Source organism: Acanthaster planci, linkage group LG21, assembly GCF_054643075.1.
Source record: "Acanthaster planci isolate LZ-2023a linkage group LG21, COTS_SCS, whole genome shotgun sequence".
NCBI classification, from domain to species: domain Eukaryota; kingdom Metazoa; phylum Echinodermata; class Asteroidea; order Valvatida; family Acanthasteridae; genus Acanthaster; species Acanthaster planci.
Window position 1 is genome coordinate 4,048,676 of NC_141797.1, and position 14,821 is coordinate 4,063,496.

A 14,821-nucleotide genomic window follows, 5' to 3' on the forward strand; every position below is an offset into this window, starting at 1 on the left:
GAATTTATGAAGTGCAAATTCAATTCATAAAATAAAATGCATGGGCGTTCATGTATTGAATGGAGAGATGGAGCCGGAAGTGAGATGGAGCCGGAAGTGAAGCCAGAAATGCAACTGGAATTCGGAAGCAGAGTCGGCTACAAATCCGGGTGAGGACCAGATGGAGATCCTCACGCGGGGGATTCAGGTCAGGAACAGTCGCCAAGGGAGTGGAAGTTGACTCGAAGCAGCTTACTATAGTGGACAGCAGCTCCGCGGGAGTGGACCGCCGTCATCAAATCTTGCTTAGGTGTAGAGCGAGATTGTTGAGTATGAACCCCACAAACGACAATTTGTGTGTACGCATTTTATGTGCGTGTGATCCGGCCATAGAACCCGAAGGAAGAATCTAAAAACCTGGGACATCAGCAGCATGTCTGGAATGCAGGTCATGACAGGTGGAAGTGGGCTGAGCCACCAGGGAGCTGTGATGGAAGCACCCTGGTAGGATAGCTCTAGCCAGTAGCCAGAAACCGCGACGATGAATGACATTCAAGAACCATGGTGATGTAGCAGGCCAATGGGTTCTGTAGCCTAAAATGCGGTTGGTAAAGAGGCCACATAGTTCAGCGGTGCCTCTGAATGGGCCGCCCCCGGGGACAATGGGGCATCGGCCCGAGGCATTGTAACGTTGAAGTCACATCTGAGTTAACCGCTCTAGAGTTTGTCTGATGGCTGTAGTTCATGCCGTGTGGTGGTCGTTGTAGCTGGTCTGGGAGGCGTGGGGGCTGTCCCGGTGTGTAGCCTGGTGAACCATACTGACGAATAGACGTCTTTACGGTAGGCGCTGTTAAAGTTTTTCATATGTTGGCAATTAGTTTCCATATATGCAGATGCAAATGTCAACTCAGATTCCTGTATTTACAGGATAAGTTCAGAATTTCTTTTCTAGCAATGTATAACACAGTGACCATATATGTAAGTTCAGAATGACAGAATGTGGCTATCAAAGTAACCAGCAGCATGACATTTTTGCTCAGAATGACGAGAAGAATTTTCTGTGATGGGATTCTGGCCTTACCCTTGTTCTACCTTCCAAAGCTCCTGTGCCTGCATAGATGCGACTCACATGATCTCCATTCAGACCCCAGATGTTCCTATAAACCTCCTCAAAACGTGACAGCATCTGAGGTTTATTGACCAGGCCAAAGGCTTCCAACTGTCTTGGAATCATCTGCCGGAAAACCAGACCGAAAGACACTTACTGCAGATGCTTCCCTGCTCTGCAGGACCAGGTTTTTGGGACCCCTCACAGCCACATGAAAGCCAGCTAGGAGGTACATTTTTCTCCCCCCCCCCCGAGTTTTCTTATGACCATCCTGTTTGAAACTCAGCATGAGTATACAGACATTAATGTGACATTTTACTTCAATCTCCCAAAGGGCTTTGTTGTTAAGGTCAACTTTTACAAAGCAGGTTTATGGGGAAATTACAGGTCTTACCAACATGTCTTAAAAATGACCATTTCAGGGGAAAATGTGTATCTGATTTCATATAATTGGTGTCTTCAAGACTGCAAGACATCTGCACGAAAACTACTGAAATTTCAGAAAGATAAAAATGTATTACAATATTACAAAAAAATGTACATGTACAGGATAGTCATATTCATGTGCCTGACTCTCAGGGTTAATTAAGTATCACTACGAATATCTACAAATTTGGGGAAGAAATCTCACCAGTAGTCCAAAAAAAGCTTGGACAGCATTGGTCCTATCCAAACAGTCTAGACAGTTTGTTCTTATGGTACCAGTCTGCACACTAAGGAAGAAACAGAAAAGAAAATGGACATACTCCTTATCACTGATTTTAACCACTTCGGACCGGGGCATTTTTCAACGTTGAGGATGCTGGGCCGGCATGACTATCATTTTTTCTGTTTTCAAAATCCTTCAACAATTCATCATTCCATTTAACAGTCGTTTATAGCCGAACGGAGTAATCTTCAGGCACTACTCTAAGTTGACAGGTGACCTTCATTGACACCCGAATATTTCAGCCAGGCCTGCAGCCTTGTAAACAGAGCCCAGATTGTGCGGTGTCACACAGCTGTCTTTTGTTCACGAACCTGGCTCAGTGCACTGCTGACCTCTTTTCAATAGGGGCCAGATTAGCATGCAGCGGTGCTGTGTGGCTCATCGCTGCGGTGGTGGAGAGCTTTTGTCCCCGGTGGTAATCCGCTTGCTCTAAATACCCCAAACCCTGGTATACGGTTTCAAAATAATGCTGGATTATCACCACTTTTGAGAGCGAAAAATTCCGGTCATGCCCAGCAGCCTGGTCTTTTGTTCGGAGTACGGTCTTTTGTTACAGGGCCCTGTTTCCTTTGTCCGAGTTCGGAGACCCCGGCCACACATATAAACCATACGGCTCCGATCCCGGAGTTCCCGGCTGGTAGTGGTTAAAGAATGCAAAGTTTGAATTCACAGCAGGAAAAAGGAACAGTGTCTCATATTCCATCTTGCAATTATGCAGCCCAAACAGGATTACTGTCTATGGGTAGGGCCTTTAAACATTTAAACAAAAAAATACATCCACTAGGGATTTTCCTAAATGGAACCAATTGTTGGAGGTTTCACAAAGTTTAACTGATGCAATCTGGGTTAATTTTTATTTTCAAACGATGCTGTGAAGGTGTGAAAGTGTCGAAGACTCCAGCACCCAGTCAAATCAAAGGAACTCTTGATAACTCAAAGTCTGCAAACTCAAAACTCTGTGAAAGAATCGCTGATTCTTTGTGGTAACAATGTGGTGACCACACTAGAAGGAGGACGCTTTGTGCATGCCACAGTTATAGCTTGGTATCGCCGCCTGCAAAACTTCAGCAAAGGTTTGCCGCTCACATGGTAACTGTCCAATCACAACCCTTTAAGGCACCAAGTGAGATACATCCCCGTTGCAGTGCTGTAAATGTTGCTTTTGTGCAGCCCAATCTGACCCAAATAAAAAAGATACGTAAGACAAAACTGCTGCAAACTGCTTGTCGACTTCAATGACCTAAAATACAAATCAAAAAAGAGCCTTCAAGACAGATTCTGCTAGGATCGAAATGTCAGGCCCTCCATATTTTGTAATGTGGATAAAAAGGTTAGAAGTTACTTCGTGTTTTTTTTCTGGTGTATTCTGCTGGTACATGCATTATATCAACTTCCATTAATTCCCACTTTATTCATTTTTAAGGAAAGGCAAAAGTGTAAACAGCCCTATTTACATGTAGTTTTTGAGCGAGTAGAAAAAAAAAGTTCTTCAGATGTAAGATCAAGGATTGGGTACCGACAGTATCTTGAGAAACTGAGAAACTTTTCCTCACTGATTATCTTTGATGTTTCCACTGTCTAGGTAAAGATGTTTCCAGGATAATGTTCAAGCCACTCCAGTTATCTTTAAGTGATATATCAAATTTCAGAGTCGCCATCATGGATCATGCTACCGATACTGTATTGCCATTTTCCCACAAACTTTGGCAGTCACCTCACAGTGTTTACTCAGAGTCCATCCTCGTGAAATTTGTCCTAAATGCTGCGCTTGTCTAAGAGCTTTGTTTGGAGTACATTTCAGAAAATAGACAGCGATGAGGTAAAATGCCAAATTTGCAGCACAGTCCTCACCTGTAAAGAAAGTTGCTGCATAAAATGAACCAACGGTAAAAAAATTCCTAAAGCTAGCCAGTCTAGGTTTAATTTGTCTAAACATCAAACAAAAACATTCAGCTGTTCTCTAGCGCCCAATACACCAAAAAATATGTGGGAAAATATGACTATTTTCAATTAGTACAGCAAATCCCAATGACAAAAAATTCTAGAATAAATCCACCTTAGCTCTGCAGAACAAGAAATCTCCCAGGAGTGATTTACAACTCTTTTGTTCTGTTGGACACAAAGTATATTTTGAAGTATTTGGGTCACATATCTTTGAAGATGTCACTATTTCTAGAAAGACTTGCTGGGCAGATATATTGATCATAAATCCTTGGCCAATTAATGAGTTGATTCTTTGCAAGCAAAGCAGCCATTGGTAGGCTTGGTACACTTGTGCAGTCCCAGATTTATGCCACTGTTGCCAAGAAACAGTATTACCATGGAAATCAGGGGCCTTGGGGAATGCTGCCTGGATGCTAGCCAGGCTTTTTTTTTAGCAATGAGCAATTACCACTTTGTTGTACAGCCCTGGATAAATTAAAAAATGTTCCTTCACTTCCTTTTCTTGACAATAATTTACAGCTACATGTATTGGCAAAAACCATACAACGTAGACGTTTTCAGGCCTCCAAATTCATATACAACCTCTTCCACAAAACATTTCATCTTTTTTGAAGAAAGAAAATGGTCTGCTTGTCAGAGTCATACTTGTTCACTGCATTTTACATCTGATTTATTGTGCATTCTCTTGCAGTGGAACGCCTATGGTAAATTGAACAGTCCTGTTAAATGCCAATTCGGCTTGACCAATAAAGTTTTAGAAAATTTTTCCCGCCGAACGATTTTTCAGCCCGCGTAAAAATCTCTGATTGCCATGCATATACATGTAGGTTGCTGAGGAAGCAATCGAGCGGGGCATCCGTAGTTGCCACAGGCTTAAATAACTTCCACCTGGCTGTGGTTATTGTTAAACAAAATTTGCTTTTTGTTTGTATTTACATCCGGCGTTTTTCTTCCTGATTCACTTCGTTTATATTCATGAGTTTGGGTACAGTAGATTTTGATCTTGGAAAGAGTGTCTGTATGTGAGCACGATTTTGATCTTCAAGGCGGTAACATCGGGTGTGTGAGCTGAGAAATTTGCAAGCGACCAGTATGAACTTTTTTGAGGTCTCTGAAGCAGCAGATGACAATTGGCCGGAGAAAATCAGTCCTGTACGATCGAATCGTCAAATCTAGCTATAACAGAGCTCGTACGATCCTTCAGAATCCAGTCCCAGCATTTTTGCAACACTCAGCCAATACATTGTTGATAATGTTACCTAAAATAACCTTAAGTTGAATATTTTGACTTCTAAGAGATTGTTGTCGAAATGTAGTTTGCTCGAATTAAAAATACTGTTTTAATCATTGGATACAGACTGAGAATACAAGAGCATGATTTGCATATTAGTATGAGATTTCTAGATGTATGACAATTGCGAGCACAATTGAAATATGTTGTTTCAAACGCAATACAGTTTAACTGAATAAGAAACATTGTGACTTACGCAATTGTGCAATGGAAACTTTTGAGTGATTCCCAGCATTAATTAATAAACATGAAACTTGCACATAACAATATTAAATTTATTTGTATGGATGGCCGTAACCTTTGGGATTTCAGAATTCCCTTTACATTCATTTTGCGTGTACGTACAATAGTTCCAGGTAGCTTGACACCTGAAGTCAAGCTGTCCTTGAGAGGAGACTATGCCGGACTCTGTAACCGGGCTAGAATGCCACTGAACTGGCCGAACGCACCATTACGGAGTGGGAATTCACATCTTCACTTATTGAGGGAGTAATCACATTTATCAGGGACCTATTGGTTTGATCAACATAATGAAGTTATCAATTTTCCATAATAAAGAAGTCCTCTAGTAGAAGAGTAAAGGACATGTACATGTAGTAAGTCATAGGGCAATTATTTCAAATTTATCCACTTGCTGCCGGTGGCAGTTATCAATGTTGATGATGCTGGGCAGGGATAATTATCATTTTTTTCTGTTTTCAAAATTCTTTAAAAATTCCTATCTTCATTTACTGGACACTCACACCCACGTAAAGGACTGTCTGGTAGCCACTCTAGCCCGACAGTCAAAAATCTATTGATGCCTGAGTATTTCAGCCAGGCCTGCAGCCTTGTAAAAAGAGCCCAGATTGTGCGGTGTTACTGCTATCTAATTTTCTTATGTTCACAAGCCTGCCACAGTGCGCTGCTGACCTCTTTTCAATATGGGTCAGATTAGCATCCAGCAGTGCTGTGGGGCTCATCGCTGTGGTGGTGGAGCACTTTTGTCCCCGGTGGTAATCCGCTCCCTCAAAATGCCCCAAACTGCAGGATACATGTACTGTTTCAAAACAAGGCTGGATTATCTCCACTACTGAGAGTGAAAAATGTCAGTAATGCCAAGCCGCCTGGTCTTTTGTTCCGGGTACGTTCTTTTGTTACAAGGCCAATTCACGTTGTCCAATTTCGGAGGCCCCGGCCACGCATATTTAAGCATACGTGTCCGGATCCGGAATCCCAGGCAGGAAGTGGTTAAGGGCCCATTGTGCCGATTTTTCTTCTTACTTCAACTTCATTGTAAATAGTGTACATGTACATAATCTGGAATTGTAAATACACAGGCCCTAAGTTTACAAACTGGTTTCAAATCATTTTTCATGTGTATGAAGCATGTTTTACCCGGAGTCATCACTAACATAATGACCAATGAAATCCTTTATATTTTATTATAATTTCTTCCAATCAAACCTCTGTAATTTGGTTATTTTGCAAATTTTTGAAAGAAAATTCACCTTATTCCAAAATATAGACCATGTTGGGGACCCCCATATATCTGACCTTATTTGACGTTAATTTTTGACCTTCAAGGTCAAGTGCCATTTCAGCAACCAGGCGTTTCTGAAACTTTAGACTACAGTGATACTTTCTAGCATGGTTGCCAGCTTGGAACAAAAATGCCATCTTAGTTCATTTTTCAGGCAGATGGCAAACCGACTACAAACTGTTTTGAGAAGTACTGTGACACTTCTTAACAGGCCAAATAAATATATTCCTCATAATAACACAGTGACAAATTGCATCCATCTCCCTTCCATCTCTGTTAAGTTTTTTTAAAGTCCTATGTCGTGAATAGTAGGGCACTGGCGCACACTTGGACAACCACAAATATGCATTGTTGTTGAGCTACATGTACATACCTGCATTAAAAACTCACTTGTTAGGAGCTGACATGCGGTGGTCTTTGTTGCGTGTATTGGCTGGTTAAACAGCAAATTGGAATGTTGCTAATCATTTAGCAAATTAAACGTTAATTCTGACCCTTATTAAAGTGAAATACATGTATGGTACAAGCATTTCATCAGAACACTGTGACTCCTGTTGGAACCCTAAAGATACATGTACATGTAAGAGACAAGTACTTTGATTATAACTTTGAGAAGCTGCTGTCTTTCTGTTTTTCAAATGGAGGTGGTGCTCCTACAAAATGTAGGTAACACTTGAAAAGTGTACTTTGAACAATCAATTTGTTCAAGTTCAAACTTTTGGACTCACTTTCTAATACTATCCCCTTTCTCCAAGTGGAAGAAGTCAAATACATTCAAGTACTTCTGAACTTTGGACTGAAGGATTCGAAGATAGTCTCGTTGGCGGGACATTTGGTGATAATCAAAGAGAATGTGGGGAATATCCTGAGCATGCGGAGAGTTCTTGTGGTGGTTCTGTGAAAAAAGGAAACACCACAGGTGTGAAAATGTGTGACAACCCTTTCTGTAAGTTTAAACAAACTTGTGCAGTTTGGTACTTCAATGTCATTTGATACTGCTTCAATGAATAGCTAAAAACCTGGCAAAAAATGACACATGCAAACTAACATGCAAACTTTATCAATCAAGCCTGACATACATGTACAAGTATGATCTTAAATTACATTCTATTTCTCCACAAATACATGTACATGTAAATGTGTGCAAAAACACATTTATCACCCATTTGTAGTTGGAGTCTATCAACTGCATACTGCAATACTTTCTTTACTTCAAATTAAAACACCGCTCTACTGTCAAATCTCAGAAGTAATACCAGTCAATCATGATCTACACCAATACACACGAACATTTTCTTCTGGCACAGGTACACTGTAGTTATGAATACATGTACATATGATTTTCACATTTTTCAACTGTCTGTATTTGTCTCTGTCTTTGGTTTCCACCTGACCAATTGCAGATGTGTCAATTTGTCTACTATAGAAGTACAATGTCTACTAAACATTCTACTAACATGCACAACATTCTGCAATACTAAGCTAAAGGTACACATGAGCGCTCATGGAACATGATACATGTATGCATGTAATGTAGTGCACCTGTATCCTGTAAGTCACAGGACTAGCTGAGACAAGCACAGAAAAGCCATGTAATGAGTAGGGCTTGGGATTGGGGTGTAATTTGAGTTTTACAAAGCGGGCTCACTTTAAGGCATGGCATCAGTGCTATAGAAGTACATGTACATGAGTATGCCCTCCTGTATGTGCATCCTCTTCATGTATCCCATACCTGACACATTAAATCAGTGCTTAAAACCCCTGGATTGGTTTTGATTTCACAAACGATGTAACATCAGTTACTTTCATTTTACACAACGTTTTACCAGACGTCATAATATTAAAGTGCTAAGGAAAAGGCTTCAAATATTTCAACATTTAGGCTTTTAGAGGTAGATTGGCCACCCAAAAACCAGTATACACGTACATGTACAATGGATGTATCTTCTGAAAATCAACACGAGAGAAATAAGAGGCAATGTTTTTCAACGAAAATTTCGGAAACAACGTCACATTCTGTGTTCATGTTGGGTTGATGATGTCATTTGGCATAAAAGCACAACAGGCATACATGAAGATACATGTAAACTGGCATTGTTGTGGCCCAAATGCATTAAAACAAGTTTTAAAAATGCAAAATACCACTACCATACATTAATATTTAAGATGTATAAGCCTAAAATCTTACTCTTAAATGTACATGTAGCTGGTCAAAATAATTGCGAGATTTATTCTGAAATGAAGGAGTACGAGACATTGGAGGCGAAGACTAACACATTTTTCGTGGCATACATGTGAGAGTGCACTCTTGTTCACACGTACAGTGGCACCAGACTATTCATAGAATAATGCGGGCCCCCTTCATTGCAGTACCCAGGCTGGAATTATGGGCTGAATCGCGGGCTACCTTGTAATGTGTGCACACACTTGAAACTTCTAGAAAAGACAGCAACTCACGTGCAGGCTTGTTTATTGCCAAGTCTACAATTTTCAAAGTGGGTGGAAAGGCATGCAGTACGATAGCACCATGTGAAGGAATATATCTCTTATGAGTATGTGTGGTTCTGAATTCCAAAACATTAAGTATACTCCCAGTTTGTTTCAGAACCACACATACTGGTACTCATAAGAGATAGATTCCTTCGCATGGTGCTACCGCAAGCCTTTCGAACTATTGCTCTCTTTCACCATGAATAGCCTGAAATTTCATCCAATTTTCAAAGTGCCGAAGAAAAAGAGATGTAGGATTTTTCTAATGAAAGTGAGTGGATTCAATTCCTATGAAAGTATCCATTAACTCGTCGATGCACGGAACCTGGCAGTGTTGCAGGGCTGCTATGGTGGTCCCAAACATGGCCCTTGTCCAGCAGCACAGCACATTATCATCGGCAGATGTGTGTTCAAGATGCAAAATCTACCCTTAATGTGCTGTCTGTGAACGATCAATTCAATGCGGTATTGTACGGAAACATTGAGACAAAGTCTCAGAGTACAAGATTTCTGTCTGAAACTACCGCTACAAAACTGCACAAGACCAGGGTACATGTATGTTTTATTCTATGACAAAAACACAACAAATCATGCACTTAAACTTGACATATGGAACAATCAACTTAGTGGACAAGAACCGTGCAAGAACATTGCATTTTGAGCATGCCTCTACTATGACACACACTGTTTACGACCATATCTCCCATATGACGTTTTGGGGTCACTAGCATACCGTTGTATCATTTATAGATAATGTTTCTAATATTGGCCAAAAAAGGGATTCAGAAGCCGATGTTTAGACCTTTTTTTTAAGACCACAAGTGGGGTTTGTTATAATTGGGGAAAGGTTTTGTTTTCCTTACCTCTTTAAAATATTACATGGGGAAAAAACCGACATAAAAAGATTACACCAAGTGCTGTCAGCCCAGAGAAAAAATCTGCCTCCTTGTTGGACAACAATAAACACTTTTATTTTGGCTTAACGCACCGTGATGAACAGTGGTCATCATAGACAACAATTCCTATTATGGCAGAAGCCTTACCTGGAATGCCTTGCTAAGTAGGTCCTCCCCTTCTTTGCTCCCAAGAAGATTGACAATGACTTGATCGCCATACTGAGTCTTGATCATGGATATGTGCCTAATAAAAAAAATGCCAACAATCCTTTGTCTACTGTACATTATTCACTAATGTATGGAATTTTAAACAGGGAAAAATCTGACTAATTATTGTTTCAAAAGCTACATGTAAGTCTAATTGCTTTTAACTTGCTTAGCTTTGACCACAGTGTGATATACATGTAAAAAGCAAGTCTATAGAAACTGGAAGTCATTTTCAATTTCCGACTATTTTTAGGATGACCTACATGTACATGTATGAAAAGAGGACTTCTGATTAAAGTCTATGAAACGTTTTGCAATCCACTCAGCCCCAGAAATTGACAAAAAAACCCTAAATACACTCTTGTGCAATCAGCATACGTGCCAAGCTATGGATGAACTGAGCAAAATTTACAATGAGAATGAGTGTGAATCCTAAATGTAATTTGTACTTGTACATGTGTAATATTACTGTAACTTTCGAAATAGAAGCTGCGCGGTATATACCGGAAGTTGCAGGATGCAAAACTTGGCATATTTAAAGTCCAAGTATAAGCCGCACTGGCGTATAAGCTGTACTGCTGCACTGCTGATCCAAAAACTAATGCCATCATCCTGCATGCTGGAGAGCCAGTGCAGTACATTGATAATTCCACTACATGTGCAATCCTAATAAATATACGTGTAAGCAATGTGCAAACAATTTCGAAAATTTTTGCGGGTTGGATGACTGTCCTGTAGGCTGTGCAGCAGCTCGCCCTTCTTTACAAGTGGTCAGCAAAAGTTATGTGGACGGAGATGTAAATTATAATCTTGGCAACTCGGAGTCAGTTACTGGTAAGTCAACATACCATTTTATCTCATAGGCCAACTTATTCTCACCAAAAGAATAGGCTTTTATGTGCAAAAGTACCTCTGTAACTCTAAATGTCCGCAACACTACATTCGGTTATCTCAAAGATTTTGTAAAACTGATCAAAAAACACCGCCAAATCGCTTCAAATGTAGAAGGTAAAGGACTGCTATGAGACCTTGGTTCAAGTCATAAAGCACATGTATTGGAACTACATGTGTGGCATGCCTGCTGCACTCCATGGCAAGTCCAATCGCAAGTCTTGGCCCAAGACGTCAGTGATCAATAGTTGTTTTATTTCTGTTGAAGAGCGCCCTCGCACAACTAGTTTTTTACTAACATCTTGGGAATCTCGCAGGAATGGGGGTGCGGCAGTTGTATGCAAATGACCGATCGTTTCCAATATTTATAGCCTTGGTATTATAATTATGTACATGTATTTCGAAGTTCAAACAACATGGCGGCTTCACGCGAGCAAGTACCCTATCGATAGTGTCTGGTTTGTGGGAAGGGATAAGTGACATGCGAGATATATTTTTCACTCCCTACTAGACATGAAATTGCCACTATTCTAAAAGATATCGTTGGGGACTACAGTTGTGCTGCATCGCATCATGTTTGCGATATCTGTGGCAGAAAAATTGGGAAAACAAAATTGTTGTCCATGTCTGACACCACACAAGAAATACATTCTCCTTTTTTTGCAACTCACAATGAGCATGCTGGGCCTGATGAGGCCAAATTACTCACACAAGCGACACCTAAACCTGCACGTGCAGCAAGAAAAACGACAACCAACTTGCCGTCCGGGTACTCCGTTCTTGAAGGTGAAGGTCTACACGGTCTCCAAGGATGCTTTAGTTAGCTGGGGAGGGCATACTGATTGTACATGATTATGGGTCACCAAGAACAGCATCCTCTGTCATGACCTAGGCCTACTCCTTGCTAACTCCATACAAACGTCTGTGTTGTGTCTATGTTGACGGGACTGTAGACAGCCATGATGCATGTGACCTTAAAATGGTGTATCAGGTCATCGAAATTTATTATGCACGCAATTTAGCGAGTGCTAATTGGTTCCCTTGGAAAGCCAAGGGAAAAATAAAGAACAAGTTAAAACACTGCTGCAAGATTCCCAAGACATTAGTGCGAGCTGGCGCACAGTCTAATTATGAGTCGTTAGGGGGCACACTATGCACGGTGTCCGCTATCAAGCACTAACGTCTTGAAACCAAGACTATCCAATCGCTGACTCCTTCTGATAACTGCGTGACCACAGGAAGTGATGTCATCAGGAAACTCAAGTGAAAACGAACTCAAAATTCTGTGGCATGTCACGCTGAACATGATCAGTGAAAAGACGAAAGATTTGCTACACGAAGGGATACCATTTAAGTCGTTGATTTTTATTTATCAGTAAAAAGAAACCTTTGGGTAACAACAATTTATAAACCCCAGTAAAACAATTGTGTGCAAGAAAGACACCATGAAAATGAATAAAAAGCGGGAAAATAATCACTAAAATATTACCACAACAGAGCAAGTACAGTTCCATGTGTCTGTATTGCGACTCCACGACTCAGTGACTTCCGTTAACTCGGAGTCTGGACAACTCAACTTTTCCTTTATTCTTTCTGGTTGCAAATATCAGATGTAAACGTAAACAGCAACCAAGGAAAACTGCACCACCTGTACGCTGTACTCCTGGTCGGGAGTGGCTTTTGTAACTGAATTTTTCCTTCAGAGGTTGTGCAGTATAAGCCACAAAGACATTTTTCAGCACGAGAATCAATGTGCATGTACATGAGGAAGTCACAGCTTACATGTAAATTTTGAAAATTACTGTGTTTAATAAAGGTGGGTGGCAGTAAATACAGCAACCAGGAAAATGTTACCTATCAAAGGCCGGTGCCGAAGCCTCATAACCCCTGGCCATTCTAACGCGATGTGAGCCAACCTGTAACCCAGGCTGTTCCCAGAACAATGGCACAGACCCCCGAGTCTGAACAAATGAAGAGATGTTCACATCATCTAAGAAGATCACCTGTTGAAACATACATGTGCACGAAATTACTGTATGTGAGCCAAAACTGTCATCCGATAATCACAAAATGAAGACTGTCAAACAGGGCTTGCCCTTACTAGTCAATCTCACTAATTCCGTGACCACCTTGGCATCAAAGCCATACAGGTGTAATTAAACAGTGTTTAAAAGAAAACAAGAATGCCCCACCAAACCAATGCCCAAACCCAGAACTTTGAATGTGATCACAAACAAGATTTCAATTTTGACTCAACCATTCAACTTTCTGCACTAAATGCAATTTGATCATTCCATGAGGTTGGGGCACAATTTGTGACGGTGTCCATTGTTACGTGGGTTCCGTAAAATTAAACAACTTTTTCCATGCATGTGGATTCAAAATTATACATCTTGCAAGGTTGAATACAGAGGTGTGTGTTACTTTTACAGAGTAAATGACCTATCACTTCTACATGTACATGTACCGGTATGATCACTTCTACATGTACATGTACTGGTATGATCACTTCTACATGTACATGTACCGGTATGATCACTTCTACATGTACATGTACCGGTATGATCACTTCTACATGTACATGTACCGGTATGATCACTTCTACATGTACATGTACCGGTATGATCACTTCTACATGTACATGTACCGGTATGATCACTTCTACATGTACATGTACTGGTATGATCACTTCTACATGTACATGTACCGGTATGATCACTTCTACATGTACATGTACCGGTATGATCACTTCTACATGTACATGTACCGGTATGATCACTTCTACATGTACATGTACCGGTATGATCACTTCTACATGTACATGTACCGGTATGATCACTTCTACATGTACATGTACCGGTATGATCACTTCTACATGTACATGTACCGGTATGATCACTTCTACATGTACATGTACCGGTATGATCACTTCTACATGTACATGTACTGGTATGATCACTTCTACATGTACATGTACCGGTATGATCACTTCTACATGTACATGTACCGGTATGATCACTTCTACATGTACATGTACCGGTATGATCACTTCTACATGTACATGTACCGGTATGATCACTTCTACATGTACATGTACCGGTATGATCACTTCTACATGTACATGTACCGGTATGATCACTTCTACATGTACATGTACCGGTATGATCACTTCTACATGTACATGTACCGGTATGATCACTTCTACATGTACATGTACCGGTATGATCACTTCTACATGTACATGTACCGGTATGATCACTTCTACATGTACATGTACCGGTATGATCACTTCTACATGTACATGTACCGGTATGATCACTTCTACATGTACATGTACCGGTATGATCACTTCTACATGTACATGTACCGGTATGATCACTTCTACATGTACATGTACCGGTATGATCACTTCTACATGTACATGTACCGGTATGATCACTTCTACATGTACATGTACTGGTATGATCACTTCTACATGTACATGTACCGGTATGATCACTTCTACATGTACATGTACCGGTATGATCACTTCTACATGTACATGTACCGGTATGATCACTTCTACATGTACATGTACCGGTATGATCACTTCTACATGTACATGTACTGGTATGATCACTTCTACATGTACATGTACTGGTATGATCACTTCTACATGTACATGTACCGGTATGATCACTTCTACATGTACATGTACTGGTATGATCACTTCTACATGTACATGTACTGGTATGATCACTTCTACATGTACATGTACCGGTATGATCACTTCTACATGTACATG

General features: G+C 40.6%; 1 protein-coding gene across 2 annotated transcripts in view; it reads right to left on the bottom strand.

The window, feature by feature from the left end:
• The window catches only part of synj1 (synaptojanin 1), a 64,487-nt gene that overhangs the window by 31,988 nt on the left and 17,678 nt on the right, over positions 1-14,821 (bottom strand). For both annotated transcript variants that reach the window (XM_022239265.2, XM_087131050.1), the window contains exons 5-9: positions 12,892-13,040; positions 10,087-10,183; positions 7,282-7,448; positions 1,719-1,800; positions 1,061-1,213 (exon numbers count right to left, since the gene is read on the bottom strand). In XM_022239265.2, coding sequence (XP_022094957.2) covers positions 1,061-1,213; positions 1,719-1,800; positions 7,282-7,448; positions 10,087-10,183; positions 12,892-13,040 — 648 coding nt within the window. The remainder of the gene's footprint in view (positions 1-1,060; positions 1,214-1,718; positions 1,801-7,281; positions 7,449-10,086; positions 10,184-12,891; positions 13,041-14,821) is intronic.